At 34.3% G+C, this 15,893-nt stretch overlaps 1 protein-coding gene across 3 annotated transcripts in view; it reads left to right on the top strand.

Moving 5' to 3' along the window:
- Window positions 1-15,893, top strand: part of LOC107550834 (beta-chimaerin-like) — a 45,071-nt gene that overhangs the window by 12,910 nt on the left and 16,268 nt on the right. For all 3 annotated transcript variants that reach the window (XM_016232231.1, XM_016232232.1, XM_016232230.1), the window contains 5 exons: window positions 3,631-3,669; window positions 7,592-7,647; window positions 7,798-7,829; window positions 8,206-8,319; window positions 9,042-9,312. In XM_016232231.1, the coding sequence (XP_016087717.1) occupies window positions 3,631-3,669; window positions 7,592-7,647; window positions 7,798-7,829; window positions 8,206-8,319; window positions 9,042-9,312 (512 nt within the window). The remainder of the gene's footprint in view (window positions 1-3,630; window positions 3,670-7,591; window positions 7,648-7,797; window positions 7,830-8,205; window positions 8,320-9,041; window positions 9,313-15,893) is intronic.

The raw sequence follows: 15,893 nt of genomic DNA on the forward strand, positions 1-15,893 counted from the left end.
CTTTGGCAGATTTGATACTGTTTAGGATCATTAATAATTCATAAATAATAAATTACACATGCTTAAGGCTGCCAATCAGTTAAAAAATGTATGTATGATATGCTGGATATCTATGTGCAGTTAATCATATCAACATTTGCTGAAAAAAGCCTTCACAATTAAGATTATTTAATTGACAATAAAGAAGTAAATCATTAAATTGACATTGCAAAATGCAACTTTAGAAGTAAATACATTGTTGGTTTTATTTGCATATCACCGATCAGAAGTCTACTGAAAAAGTGCAACTTAGCTTACATACTTATTATGTACTGTATATGGCAATAATATACTTCAAAAGAATACACTTAAGTGCAAACTGAATATCATGTTTTCAGACACTGCAATTGCGATTAAATGCAATTAGATGATATTTCGATTTCTTTTTTACCTACAGTACTTACAGTAAGTAAGACTTAAGTGCATTTTTATAATGTCATTTCATAATTACTTATAGTGTCTTTGAAGTATTAAGTGTACTGCAAAATCTACTGACAAGCATTTATGGTAAACTAAAATATATATTAATGTAATTTGTATTGAAACTTGTATGTCATGTATTTAAATATATTAGTAAGGAAACTTTTATTTCATGTATATTTTAATTGGGCATTTGTAATGATGAAGTAGCAATTTAGTATATTGAAAATATTAACTCTAAATGTAATGATGTGTAACACAATAGTATTTTACATGTGTGTTGTCAACAAATCGATAAGTGTACTTCTGTAAAACATGACAAAAGATTATTTTTAGATTATTATTAATATGTGGCCTTTCATTTAATAAATATGAAATACATATTTATCTTTTTAGGTACTTTTTTTTAACAAGGGACAGTCCCCAGCTATCCAGTCTTGTGCCATTTTTGTTGATCTGTGTACATGTTCGTCATGGGCATTTGGCTGTTGTGTCACATATACGTTTTTTTTTTTTTAGCATCTCTTATCATGAGTGCTGCATTTTAAGACTCTGTGTCAAGTTAAAAGTTGTTCAACCTTTAAAACGCATCTCAAGACCCATGAAAACTTTTTTGGAATCCATAAATGTGTCCTGTGGGAATGGCTCCTTACTCACTCAGTGTAGTTTGGTGAGGGACGTTGCCTGTAGTAGCAGCTGGGTCTGTGCTGACTGCAGATTTCCCAAACACATGCTCTGCACTGCACTTAGGTGGTACTTCAAGCTTGAATTGCTCAGATGGTAGGAACATTTTCATAACTTGAATACAATTCATAAAGGCATGATTAAATATGTAATTTTTTTTAATCTCCCATTCTTTAAAAGTAATGTACTGTGCTTAAGTAACATGTTAAATTAGCATTAATTCAGTTATTTGAATTCAAATAAAATCTTTTAGACAGTTTTCTCTGGGAGTACAGGGCTGCTGTTCTCATTAGTATGCATAATGTATGCAAATTAACCTCCATATCCAGGCTGTCTGTGTTCAACAGCCATACTAAACCCTGTCAGGCTCTGACTTGCGATCCTTAGAGAAATGACTTGCTTACTTGAAATGCTGCTTAATAATTCATTTATCTCACCCTAATAGAGAGTATTTATCATAATGTTATTTGAAGCTAGATACACCCAATTTTTGGTCCCACTTTATATTAAGTGGCCTTAACTACTATGTACTAACATCAAAACAGTACAATGTACTTATTGTGTTCATATTGTTTTGCAAAACACTTTTGCTTTTGGTTTGGTGGTATGGGTAGGTTTAAGAGTGGGTTAAGGTGTAAGGAATGGGTCAACAGTGTAATTAGAAATGAAATACAGATGTAATTACACTTAGGTATTTTTAAAATAGAAGTACAATGTAAAACCATGTATGTACACATTAAGCGCATTGTACCAAATTATTAATTTAAATGTAAGTATAGTAGTTAAGGCCACTTATAAAATATAAAGTGGGACCCAATTTTTAATTGGAAGAGCATTTCTGGTCTGAGCTGGTCAAGACATTTGGAAAACAGAAATTTCCAACTAATTTCCAATTTCAAACTATATAGAATGGAGCTCTATTTGGGAGTAGCGTGTCAATAACAATAGAAGAGTATATAAATGGCATCTTATCTCATTTCTCAAATCTACTCACCCTCAGGCCATCCAAGATGTAGATGAGTTTGTTTCTTCATCAGAACAGATTTGGAGAAGTTTAGCATTACATCACTTGCTCACCGATGCATCCTCTGCAGTGAATGGGTGCCGTCAGAACTAGAGTCCAAACAGCTGTTAAAAACATCACAATCATTAATAATACAACTCCAGTCCACCAATTAACGTGAAGTTAAGAAAGTTAAGGAGTGTTTATAAGAAACAAATCCATCATTAAGAAGTTTTTTACTTCAACTGTGAAAATGTAATTGTGAAAAGTAAAAATTGAATATCATCTGAATTAGGAGAGAAAAGAAATGCACAGATCAGGTACCATTTTTAATAATTAATAATAATAATAATTTATGCATTTAGCAGACACCTTTTTTTTTGCGCTGCTAACGCTATGCTCTACCACTGAGCCACATGAGCACATTTTTAAGATAGAACAGTCCTAAACAAATATGTGGGTGGATTTTGATGTGAGAGGACAAGAGGGGATGGACTTTATCACTGGAGGAACTCTTATTATAGATTATGGATTCATATTTTGGCCAGAAGCAATGGTTTAAAGTTAAAATGCAATAATGATATATTTGTTTCTTACAAACACACAGCTTTTCACTTCATAAGACATTAATTGATGGACTAAAGTTGTGTCAATTATGTGTGGATTGTTGTGTTTTTATCAGCTGACGGCACCCATTCACTGCAGAGGATCCATTGGCGAGCAAGTGATGTCATTTGTAAATCTCTCCAAATGTGTTTCAATGAAGAAACAAACTCTTCTACATCTTGAATGGATTGTCAGCAAATTTTCATTTTTGAGAAAACGATTACTTTAAAATGTGAAATTCTGAAACACAGTATCGCTCCATTATTGCTATTGTTCAAAATTAACTACATGCAGCACAACAGAATGTAAGAGGAAGCAAAACATTTGGTATATTGGCTTCTACATCCATTTTTATAATGCCTGTTCAATGATTTTGCCTGCCATAATAATCTAACATCTTTGAATTTCTTTCACGTATGAGCTTTTCTCAGCAAGTTTGATTAATTTATCTGCACATAATGTAATTCATTTGATTAAAATGTATAATCGACTGACAGCCCACGTGTTTTAAATTTTAAAAATATTTGCTGCTTCTTGATGAAAGGGTCTATTTTTGTATTTTGGTGTGTTATGCAAGCACATTTGTATATTTGTTGTCCTTGAGCAGGGGAACTAAATGAAAGAAGTGTTAAAACATGTACACCCGTGAGGAAGGATTATGTTGTCAGACATGCGCATTATGCATCACAGTTTACAGAATGACTTAACATTAATGAAACAATATAATAACCTTGGATCACAGCCACTCTCTAACCTGACAGTAAATATCATAGATGGTGTTAAGTGAGAACACGCTGACAAGAGATTATTATTTTAACACATGTTTGTAGCACAGAACAGAAGACATCCTGACATATTATCTTTTCCTTTTTTTGTAGATCCTGAAGATTATCAGCCACCGATATGGAAATCCTACTGTAAGTGTTTTAATGTATTTTTTCAACATTATACATGTACTCATTGACATGATTTGAATGACTTCACACTATACTGGCAGAATAACACACTCAACTGAAGAAATACAATAATCTGGGCTTCAAACACAAGAACATTGCATCATGGGAATGTGGTCTGGCACAGTGAAAGTGGACAGGAGTGATTCTAGTGCACTTTTTGCCAAAGGTCTCCCTGGCCAGTAATCGTTATCTCAGATTTTTGTAGCCCATCCCACGATTCAACTCATTTTCCCTCGCATTCACTCCCACTGTGCATTATTTTTAGAGCAGGCCTCGTCCTTGTCATTCTAGTGGATGTTGTCCAGAACCCACTGCTCGTTCTGAGCTTCTTTGACAAAAACTTGGCATCGCTGTCAGATGCCTTCCTGCTCCCTGTGAGGAAAAATCTGAGTAGTGAGGCCAGATTCTGTCTGTGCTCGGACTGAGGCCGCCAATTACTGCTCTCCATGATGAGCAGCTTTTAATGAAGTCATCAAGAGAAGGTCACGTCCATGTCGAGCTGAAGTATCCCTGCACATCTACTGCTGTTTTTGAGCGGCATTGATCATTCCACTAGTGCTGCTCTCTTCACAATGATCTAAATTCCATTATAAAACGTGAGATGTTGAGATTGATAATATACTGCAAAGTCCAAGAGTCCTCTAGTCAATATGCTTCCATAATATATTTTTTCTACTTTAATACATTTTGTAAATACAAATGTTATTATCAGCAATACAATTTGGGTAAAATGTTTCATTGAAAAATTAAAGGTATAGTTCAAAATCTTGACCACCATTCACTGCAATTATAAAGCTTGGAAGAGCCAGGACATTTTTAAATATAATTCTGATTGTATTTGTCTGAAAGAAGAAAGTCATATACAACTAAGATGGTTTGAGTAAATCATGGGGACATTTTCATTTTTGGGTGAACTATCCCTTTAGCATAAATTCAAGATTTTCTTGATTTTCCTTAAACCTTGAATGCACAACTTAATCATCAATTTTAAAATATATTTTTCAATGTAAAAATTATATAGTAAATTAAAAAAATAATAATAGTATTATTTTTGCAAGTATCATAAATGATTAATTAATATAGTTTTGTTTCAGGGTAATCATCCCACATGACATTTACAACCTGAACTAATCTTGCCTTGTCATAAAAAAATCGAATTATCTGATATTTAAAGAGTCTTCTGGGTCTGCAGGGTGCCTCTCTATGATGTAATTTTAGGTTTGATGGTTTTTGTTCCTGCATGTTTGTTGCACCATATGACTTTGCTTTGGCGGAAAAAAAAGATTGTTGGATAATAAGAAGTGAAGCTGTCACACTTCTCGGGAGGCAAGGAGCGAGGAACGAGGAAACACGGAGATAACTTCAATTCACAGTCTTTAATGATCACACGGGGAACGTAGGAGACACTGGAACTGGAATGACGTTTGAGGACCGACCAACACTGACTGAAAGGACTAGGGTTTAGGACTAGGACTAAGCATAGGATAGTTGGGGGAAGAACTAGACACACCTGGAATTAAATTAACACAATCAACGGGAGACAGAAACTGGGTCACAGGGAGCAAAAACACACACAGACAGGTCCATAACCCTGACAGAAGCAGTTTTGTTAAAATATTTAAAATATTATTTTCTAAGAAATAATAATAACAGATTATACTTAATGTTTTCTTTACAAGAATTATATTTGGTTTCGACATTTACAACCTGAACTAATCTTGCCTTGTCATAAAAAAATCGAATTATCTGATATTTAAAGAGTCTTCTGGGTCTGCAGGGTGCCTCTCTATGATGTAATTTTAGGTTTGATGGTTTTTGTTCCTGCATGTTTGTTGCACCATATGACTTTGCTTTGGCGGAAAAAAAGATTGTTGGATAATAAGAAGTGAAGCTGTCACACTTCTCGGGAGGCAAGGAGCGAGGAACGAGGAAACACGGAGATAACTTCAATTCACAGTCTTTAATGATCACACGGGGAACGTAGGAGACACTGGAACTGGAATGACGTTTGAGGACCGACCAACACTGACTGAAAGGACTAGGGTTTAGGACTAGGACTAAACATAGGATAGTTGGGGGAAGAACTAGACACACCTGGAATTAAATTAACACAATCAACGGGAGACAGAAACTGGGTCACAGGGAGCAAAAACACACACAGACAGGTCCATAACCCTGACAGAAGCAGTTTTGTTAAAATATTTAAAATATTATTTTCTAAGAAATAATAATAACAGATTATACTTAATGTTTTCTTTACAAGAATTATATTTGGTTTTTTTTCTTCATTATGATATCAGGACAGTTGTATCACCATGATTTTTTTTTTTTTACTGTACCCCCAATAATATCAACATTTGAAAAGTATTTTAGTTCAGAATTTTAAAACATGTTTCTCATAAAAGAGATATATTCAAGAATATGTATGAATTACATTTAAATGGATTTCTGGATAGAAAACGGAATGTCACATTAGAAATCCAAATATTTCTAATTCATTTTACTCTATATTTTTACTTTGCTTTACAGTGTTCAAAATCCTAAAACTTTTTTTGGGGGGGGGGGGGGAAAGGTTTCAAAAAAAAAGTTTTGTTAAAATATTTAAAATATTATTTTCTAAGAAATAATAATAACAGATTATACTTAATGTTTTCTTTACAAGAATTATATTTGGTTTTTTTTCTTCATTATGATATCAGGACAGTTGTATCACCATGATTTTTTTTTTTTTACTGTACCCCCAATAATATCAACATTTGAAAAGTATTTTAGTTCAGAATTTTAAAACATGTTTCTCATAAAAGAGATATATTCAAGAATATGTATGAATTACATTTAAATGGATTTCTGGATAGAAAACGGAATGTCACATTAGAAATCCAAATATTTCTAATTCATTTTACTCTATATTTTTACTTTGCTTTACAGTGTTCAAAATCCTAAAACTTTTTTTGGGGGGGGGGGGGGTCAGGTTTCAATAAAACAGCTCAATGTAGTCTCAGACTTTTGAAACCCACTGAAGGTGCACAGAGAGATGGAAAGTCCCTTTAGTGCCTTTGTTTATTTGTATAGTGCCAAACATACACTGCAAAGGTGAAGGTGACACAGAAGTGCTTCTGAAGGGGCATTTAGGTGTCTTTACACAGACTGTTTAATGCTGCTAAGAGGTGGCTTAAATGCATTTATACTTTGATACTAGGGTCTGAGGTGGGTCTGAGCAGGCATAATTTAGTCTGGCTTTTATGCAGCATTGCGCCTTTACACTGAATTTTGAGCAGGCACAGAGCAGCCTTAACTCAGCTGTTGTAAAGACGCCTCAATAGATACAGGTGTGTTTTTTAGTGGCGTAGCCCATGGCCCCAAATTCAAAGTCCCCAATGAAGTAACTCACTATCAAAGGAATGTTGTTTGAACTGACCGCAAATTGACCTTGCCTGTGCAAGCCGATTATTTAGAAGAGGATAACCTGAGGAATTCCTGGTATTAACCTCCATTCTCTGTACTACATTTTCAAACAAACAGGCACAATCAAAACATCTGAGCTTAAACCCCCCTTGAGCTGAAGACTGGTCCTTCATGTACGCCATTCCCATATTGACCAACTGTTGGTGTTGATTTATCTGTTTGCCTCTTGCACAGTGTTCATTTTTCAATAGCTTTACCAATATTACCCAATCCACTTTTATAATGTGTTGTAGCTTAGTCTGACAGCAGTGAGAGTGGGTGTGTGTCCTCAAGCGCAGTCCTAATGGATTAATGTCTAACAGAGAATGCCGTTTTGACATGCTCTATATGTGCCAGTATCCTACCACAGCAAGACAGAGATTAGAGGTAAAAAATAAAACATTTTCAAAAATTAAACAATCTTTTTTCCGTTCATTAGTGTACCAGCTACAGCAGGAAGCACCAAGACCAAAGAGGATCACATGTCCTCAGGAGGTAAGTACAGGAAAATGTGTGTAAACACTCCCAAGGTTTATCAAACATGACTCATATTGATTCAGTCTGCATATCTTTTACTAAACACTGGAAGTGATTTGTGTTGAAAACGGTCTCTTCTCCTCTTACCTTCTTCTCTCTGACTTGCAGATGGAAAGCAGACCCAAATACTATGGAAGAGAGTAAGTGAATAACTTTATTAATGGTGTTTTGGAAGCAAAGCATCAATACTACTATTCCTCATATTACTTCTGGTATCCAGATGGTTACTTTTTACCCCCTTCCTTGTAATTGAGTGTAATTGTGTGAGAATTTTTAAGTGACTTAGCATAATTTATTATTTAAGACTGTTATGAGGGGTGGTGCATATTGATTTTGTGTAGTGATGTGCGTGAGAGTGCAAATATGAAATATTATATGAGGGAGAGAAAAAAAGAGTGATTTATGTTGTGTTAATAGAGTAAGAGTGTGTGTGCATGTGAATATGTAAGCATGAGAGAAAGTCTCTCTGTGTGTGTGTGTGTGTGTGTGTGTAAAAATGACGGTGTCTGTGTACAGGTTCCATGGTCTGATTTCCAGAGAGCGTGCAGATGAGCTGCTGGCTGGGACAGAAGGTGCTTACCTCATCAGAGAGAGTCAGAGACAACCAGGAACATATACACTTGCTTTGAGGTACACGCCATCTATTCTTCTGTCCTTTTCTCTGTATGTTCATCCATCCGTCCGTCCATCTATCCATTTCTTTATATTACTTACTTTATATTTTTTTGCATTTCTTTATATTATTACTGTTCAAAAGTTTGGGGTCGCAAAGTTTTTTTATGCTCACCAAGTGTTTATATGATCAAAAATACAGTAAAACAGTAACATTGCGAAATACGTACTATTTAAATAATTATCTATTTTTATTTAAAAATGTAATTTATTCTTGTCAAAGCTGAATTTTCATCAGCCATTACTCCAGTCTTCAGTGTCACATGATCCTTCAGAAATCATTCTAATATGTTGATTTGATGCTCAAGAAATGTTTCTTATTGTTATCACAGTTGAAAACAATTTTGCTGCATAATATTTTGGTGGAAAGTGTGGTATTTTTTTAAATTTTAGAATTCTTTAATGAATAGAATGTTCAAAAGAAGAGCAATTATTTGAAATAGGTGTCTTTTGTAACAATGTAAACATTTTTTACTGTCACTTTTGATCATTTTAATACATCCGTGATGGATAAAAGTATTCATTTCTTTAAAAAATATTATATTATATTATATTACATTATTATTATAATTTGTTTTACAATGTACAGTAACATTATAATATTACCGTAATAATATTATATAATATTGTAAAATAATATATAGTAATATAATATGCAATACTGCTTGTCTATCACTCAGATTTGGTGGCCAGACTTTGAACTACCGACTCTTTTATGATGGAAAGCACTTTGTGGGAGAGAAACGTTTCGAGTCAGTTCACGATCTGGTTACAGACGGCCTCATTACTCTCTATATTGAGACAAAGGCAGCAGAATACATCGCCAAGATGACCACAAACCCCATCTACCAGCATCTGGGCTATACCTCTCTCCTGAGGGACAAAATCACTCACCGACTCAACCGAACCTGCTCTGAGCCCAAAAAAGTTACTTTCCAGCAGGATGAAAAGGTGAGGTGCTTACATCTTCATATATAGATTATAATGTTCTTAACATGTTACTAAAGGTTTCAGCCTACAGTGTCAGCAATGTATGATCACTGACTTAAAGATATAATATACTGCATAATCAATAGACATTCTAATTAAACCATGGTCACTTATGCCAAATAATGGTGATAAAACAATTTGTGCCAGTTTTTGTTAAAATAAGTCATAAAAATGTTTAGTTTTTTTGTGGAGTCCCACAGGGCTTCGTTTTATGACCGTTGTTGTTTTGTGTTGTATATATTGTAGGTTAATCAGGAAATTTGGTAGTTTTTTATGATGTGATTGCTCCTTTAAGCACTCCAACTAACTAACAGTAAATGTTGTAAATACTGTTTTAGTCCCTTTATTTGAGCCATATTTGGTATTTGAGATTATGATGTACATGCAGAATTCAATGAGAGAGTTCATCTTAAATGCTCATTTCTGTCTCTTCGCACAGTGAAACCAGGCCATAGGCATTGACACTGCTTCATTATGTGCCTATAAATGTTATCAAGGTTTTATTGCTAATAGTAAACACAAGCAACTCGTCCATTCATGTAGGGTTTTTTTATTTCTATATTATTCACACATTTTCTTTTTCATCCAAATCATAGTGTCAGGCACCATCCTTACACAAATAATTATTAGAGTGGTATTTAGACAAATAAGAAGGATTTCTTTGTGTGCATTTGGAAGATTAGAAGAGTGTGAGAATGTTTCAGCATCATGGTGTGCGTCTTTGATTAAAGATAATGCCATGAATGTGTTGTTTCCTCTTTCATTTATCAGATGCACTGTCTGGTTCACTGACAGGAGAGTTTTATCAAATCAGTCAGGTCTACCGTTACCTCTTTATGAATTCTGTTGCCTCACTCTTGAGGTGAAATGGCCCTTCAAGAGAGCTCTATGAAATAAACATAAGCGATGATCAAACATTTGTGAGTTAGTCAAAGGAAGTGTAGTTTGTTTATCACCCAGAGTCTCGTTTACATAAGGCATATTCGTTTTTGTTGCAGACACCAGTCAGAGAATGCTTAATGTGACTCAGATGGCTAACGGTTTGAATGAATATAAATTTAATGAACACTTTTTTTCAGTTTACGGTTTTGTTTAAATGTCCACTTGGGGGCAGCCTCAACAAGCGGTCAAACTGTGAATATGGATTTGTAAATATGCTTCAAAAGATTTTTTTGCAGCCCAGTATTCACTTTACCAGATTTTCTTTCTTTTATGTCTCACACACTGTGATGCAAGTTTATTGTAGAAAGAACACCAATTAAAACCTTTTTCTGAGTCCACCCTGCTACAAACAATACTTGCAATGTAAAATGTAAAAGCCATAACATTTACAACGCACCAAGATGATCAACGCTACATTTTGATTGTATGTTTATTCTGAATATTGTGTGTGTACAGTACAGTCATTCTATTCTGTTTTGTGTGCCTCTAGAAATACAAATAAATCATCACAGTCATTTTGCTGAGACCAGCAGAGATCCAAAGTTTTCATATTCTTTGATCTGGTCTCACAGCACACACAATATTCTGGAACATTTCCCTCAGCCTAATCCAGGCAACATTTTACATCTGGCACAATGAAGATAAAATGACAAAACTAAAATTCACAAACTCAGTGAATCTGCCATTTCGATATTCTCTGACTGAAATGCTGTGATTCATGATAATATCTGTGCAGTTCTAATTTTAATATTGGCTGTAATATATTGCTGCTTTGTTACATTGTGGCTGCAATTCTTGCGCACTTACTAGAATCATCCCACTATAAACATCTTTATCAGTGTTATTTTAGTATGATTTATTTACTATTATAGTATTTATTAATATTTTGAATAAGATTTGTACAGTTTTTAAAAAATTTTAATAGCTAGTTTTTTAATAGCTTTAATAATAATAATTTAAGTTTTAGTCATTTTAGTACTTCACCAGTTTTTAAAGTGTTAAATCTAAAACTTATATTTTAGATTTGTTTCAATTAACAAAAACAATTTTGAATAGGTTTAGTTTTTGTTTAAGTTGATCTACCATTGTGTTTTAGTGATGTAAATTGTTATAGATCTTCACCGCTGTTCAAAAGTTTTGGATAATTACGATTTTTATTGTGTTTTAAAGACGTCTATTCTGCTCATCAAGGCTGCATTTATTTGACCAAAAATACAGAAAAATTTTTAATATTGTAAAATATTATTACCATTTAAAATGCTGGTTTTCTATTTTAATATACTTTAAAATATGATTTATTTCTGTGATGCAATGCTGAATTTTCATCAGCCATTACTCCAGTCTTAATATATTTTATGGAACCTGTGATACTTTTTTCAGGATTATTTGATGAATAAAGTTAAACCTTTTCTAACAATTTAAGTCTTTATTATCTCTTTTTATCAATTGAACACATCTTTTCTGAATAAAAGCATTCATTTTTTATTTCATTGAAATGTATTTTGTTACAAAAGATTTCTATTTTGAATAAATGCTGTTCTTTTTAAAGTTGTATTCATCAAATAATCTCATTATTTTAAATTGGAATACTATTTCACAATATTACTCTTTTTTTCTGTATTTCTGATCAAATAAATGCAGCCGTGGTGAGCAGAAGAGACTTCTGTAAAAAACATAAAACATCTTACTGATCCCAAACTTTTGAAAGGCAATGTATATTTAAGGCTTTTCATGATAATTGACTCACCCTGGAAGGTTTAGCTAATGCGTTACAATGGATACGTCATCAGCAGCAGCAGCAGCAACCTAACAATCAAATTATTAAGTTAATTTGGTCTCTTTAAGGTCTCTTAAAATTGGAGATTTTACAGTGACCTCACACACCCTGAAATCACTTTCACGTCACTGTCTTGATTTACAGTACCTGTGTGTCTGAGCATTTGCCGGTCACATTTAAGGACCAGAAATGGGGCGTGTCTTTCAATGACGGCAGTCTTCTTGTGTGTTAATCTAAATGAAACATTCACCTTACCTTCTGTTCACCTGCACAGCTCAGAGTTCACATGCCTCTCGTCCTCTAATAACACTAATCGCTTAAGTGTTCTACTGGCCTGGCAAGTTCCATCCAAAACCACTCACTGCTGATGAATCAGAGTTATTAGAATTAGCGCTGAGCTTTTTGGTGAGTTATCATTGCTGTTTACATTATATTTCAGCAGTGCAGCTTTTAAGATGAAGGATTGGAATTATCAGTTTTTTTACTTTCCTGCTTTTGTATTGAACATAAGTCATAATAATGTCTCTTCCAGTCGCGTTCTTTGTTTGGCCGGTTTGACAAAATACAATTTTTGTCCTTCATTTTTTTTTTTTATGTCCTGCTGTGCAGACAGTATTTTAAATGAACTGAATAGTGTATTAAATGAATATAGCACATTCACATAGGATGTGGTTCTGTACTCTTCACACATTATGTGCCCTAGTTCTGTCTGTCTTCTCAGCTGCGGGGGTTTCTTCTGTCAATACAGTGGTCTTTAAAAAGAGACTAGGTCTTATTGTCTCTCTTTTGTGTTTCGCTTTTGCGCCTCTGTCATTAGGAGACAAGAAGCCATCTGCCTTATGACAAAAAGTGCAAGTCTTGCTCATGCACTCACACTGTCTGTGCTCCCCGTCTCCCTCTTCCCTTTTATCACTCCCCAACATCCCTTTATCTTTCTTTTGAGTGCATAGCTTAAATGTGTGTGACTCAGTCACTGTTTTTACTTTAGTGTTGGTATTGCAGTTTAGGTTTTCTATGCAGTTTTGAATGAGCAATTATTTATTCTACATTTTGCAACAATAATCTTTTGTCAAATTTGAAAGAAGTACACTTATTTGTGTGTTGACTAACATGTTAAAGCACATATAAAGTACTTTATACTTTATACATACACATACTCAGTGGTGTATAAAGTACCTGAAAGCCATACTCAAGTACAAGTACAGATATCTTACCAGAAAATGACTTTGGTAGAAATTGAAGTCACCGTTTAGAATATTACTTGAGTAAGAGTCTTAAAGTATGTGATATTTATTGTACTTAAGTACGAAAAGTATTTTTTAAATCTTAAACGTACTTAAGTATTGAAAGTAAAAGTACACGGAAATGCAAAATGGAAAAGAAGCAAATAAATATATATAACAATTGTTCATACACAGCTTGAGTAGCAAGATTGTGTTCAGTTTTAACTCTTTCTTCCATTTTGCATTTTTGGGTAAGAATAAGAAGCACTTCATCTGGTACTTAGTGTCTTTCATTCCAACATAAGAAAACATTTCTGGAATCTGCATCTGAAGTGGCATTTAGATGTATTTACACAGTTTAATGTATCTCAGAGGGGACATGGATGCATTTAACATGCAGTTACAGATGCATACATAATGTTTTGTTTTTGACATAAAACTTGAATACTGATATTTGAAATTATTTTAAAACATGAAAGAAATGTTGAAATGTGAAATTAAAACCGCCAGTAGGTGACAGCAAGTGACTTTTAATGAGTGAGTCATTGAGCTTAAACAGATTCATTCAAAAAGCTGATTCATTCAATAAGTAAATACCATTGCTCAGAGACGCAAAACAGTGCTGTGTTCTTTGTTTGGAACTATTTTCATTGGAAAAATTGAGCAAAAACAAGCAATATTATGTCTAAAATGTAAGTCACTTATTGCTAACTTTACTGAACTTGTATAAAATTATTATTAAATTTGTTATCATGCTGATATCTGCTGAAAAACGGTACACTTTGTGTGATATAGATTAAGTTATATAAATATAAAAAGCATACAGAAGCATTTTTGCCATCTACAATTTAGAATGCCTTGAATTTTAATAGACTAATACATGACGTGCATGCACTCAGTGTGTGTGATTTGGCGATATACTTGATAATGTCAGATTGCACATCATTACAACAACACTTACCATATTATCGCAGAAGATATACTGCATATTGCACAGCACACCCCAGCCTCGACTTGAATGGAAAATGAAATCGACGGAGGTTTTGCAGATGAGTAAAGGTGTTTTTTAGAAGTCTAACTTGCAGACGCCAGACTACTGATTCGTCAAACCTGCTTTCCTGCAGTCCGTGTTCTTCTGACTATTTTTTAGTAAGTAACGAATATGCTTCGGGGAAATGTATCGGAGTAAAAGTATACATTTTAATTAGGAAATGTAGTGGAGTAAAAGTAAAAGTTGGCTGAAATATAAAAACTCAAGTTTTTGAGTTTTCGGAACTCACGAACCCGGTCCATTGAACTTCCGTCTGCTTGCCACCAGAGGTCACCCTTCCACTACTATGGACTCTTACGCCACACTACTGTTGCACTTCACCCGGACTACAGTTCCCATCATCCATTGCTCTGATTACACACACACAGTTGATTGCACACAGCACTGATTGCACACAGCTGTCATCAATCACACCTTCCCTATATAACACTCACTCTGTTCCCCGTCAAGCTGCCGAGTATTGTATAGCGTTTATCACTCTCATAGCGATAGCGGCGTTACGAAGCCTGTCTAGTTTTCATAGCCTTATCTTAGTCTTGCCTTGTCTGTTTTCTCGTTTCCTGATCTTTGCCTGTGTTTCTCGGATTCCCCCTCTCGTCTTGCCCTGTTCGATACTGTTTGTACGGTGGCTGAGAAGTGCAAAGCAAATCACAATTCTGAAAACAAAATAACAAATTACAAACGCAAATGCAAGTATAAAAAACAAAATAACAATTCAGAAAGCACAACAACAATTCAGAAAACATTATAACAAGTCAGAAAACACAATGACAAATTCGAAAACAAAATAACATGTCAGAAAACACAACGACAAATCAGACAAACCGGAAAAGGTAGGTATAGTTTGAGACAGCGCCATTGGTTTGGGATTACTCACCGCTGACTGGACGAGACATCTGTCAATCAAAAAATACGGAATGTCTATTTGCATAGTAAAAAGTGGCTGTAAACCTTCAACTCCAGTGGCGCAGATGGATTAGTGCTAGTCGTTGACGTTTTGACGCGATCGACCCGGGTTTGATCCCACCTTTTGCCGAACTTTTTTTTTCTCCCTTTTCATATCTCGTATCATATCGTAAAGGCATTTATTTTCAATAAAAATTAAGGAAATAATCAAAGTTGAAAATAAAGTATCGGGTAGGGTTAGGGTAGGTGTAGGGAGGGCTTTATTGTACCAATAAGGTGGCATCCATTTAATAATTAAAATGATAATTTACACTCAATACGTTATTATTGCATACTGTTTTATAATGTACTACAATACTGAAGTGCAGATAATTGCCACTATTTGCAACAAGTAGTATACTTGATAGTAGAAATCCTGCTATTTTAACATAGTGTAACTAGGTATTTGCACTTAGTGTAAATAGCATATTGCTAAAAAATACTGCTATTTTCACTTAGTGTAAATAGAATCTGTTGCTAATATGAAATTTGAAAAGGGAGGAAAAAAAAGTTCGGCAAAAGGTGGGATCAAACCTGTGTCAATCACGTCAACAAGCCAAGGGCAAGCGCTTATCCATCTGCGCCACTGGAGCTGATGTTTTAT

This window comes from Sinocyclocheilus grahami, unplaced genomic scaffold, assembly GCF_001515645.1.
Source record: "Sinocyclocheilus grahami isolate Dianchi unplaced genomic scaffold, SAMN03320097.WGS_v1.1 scaffold408.1, whole genome shotgun sequence".
Classification (NCBI taxonomy): domain Eukaryota; kingdom Metazoa; phylum Chordata; class Actinopteri; order Cypriniformes; family Cyprinidae; genus Sinocyclocheilus; species Sinocyclocheilus grahami.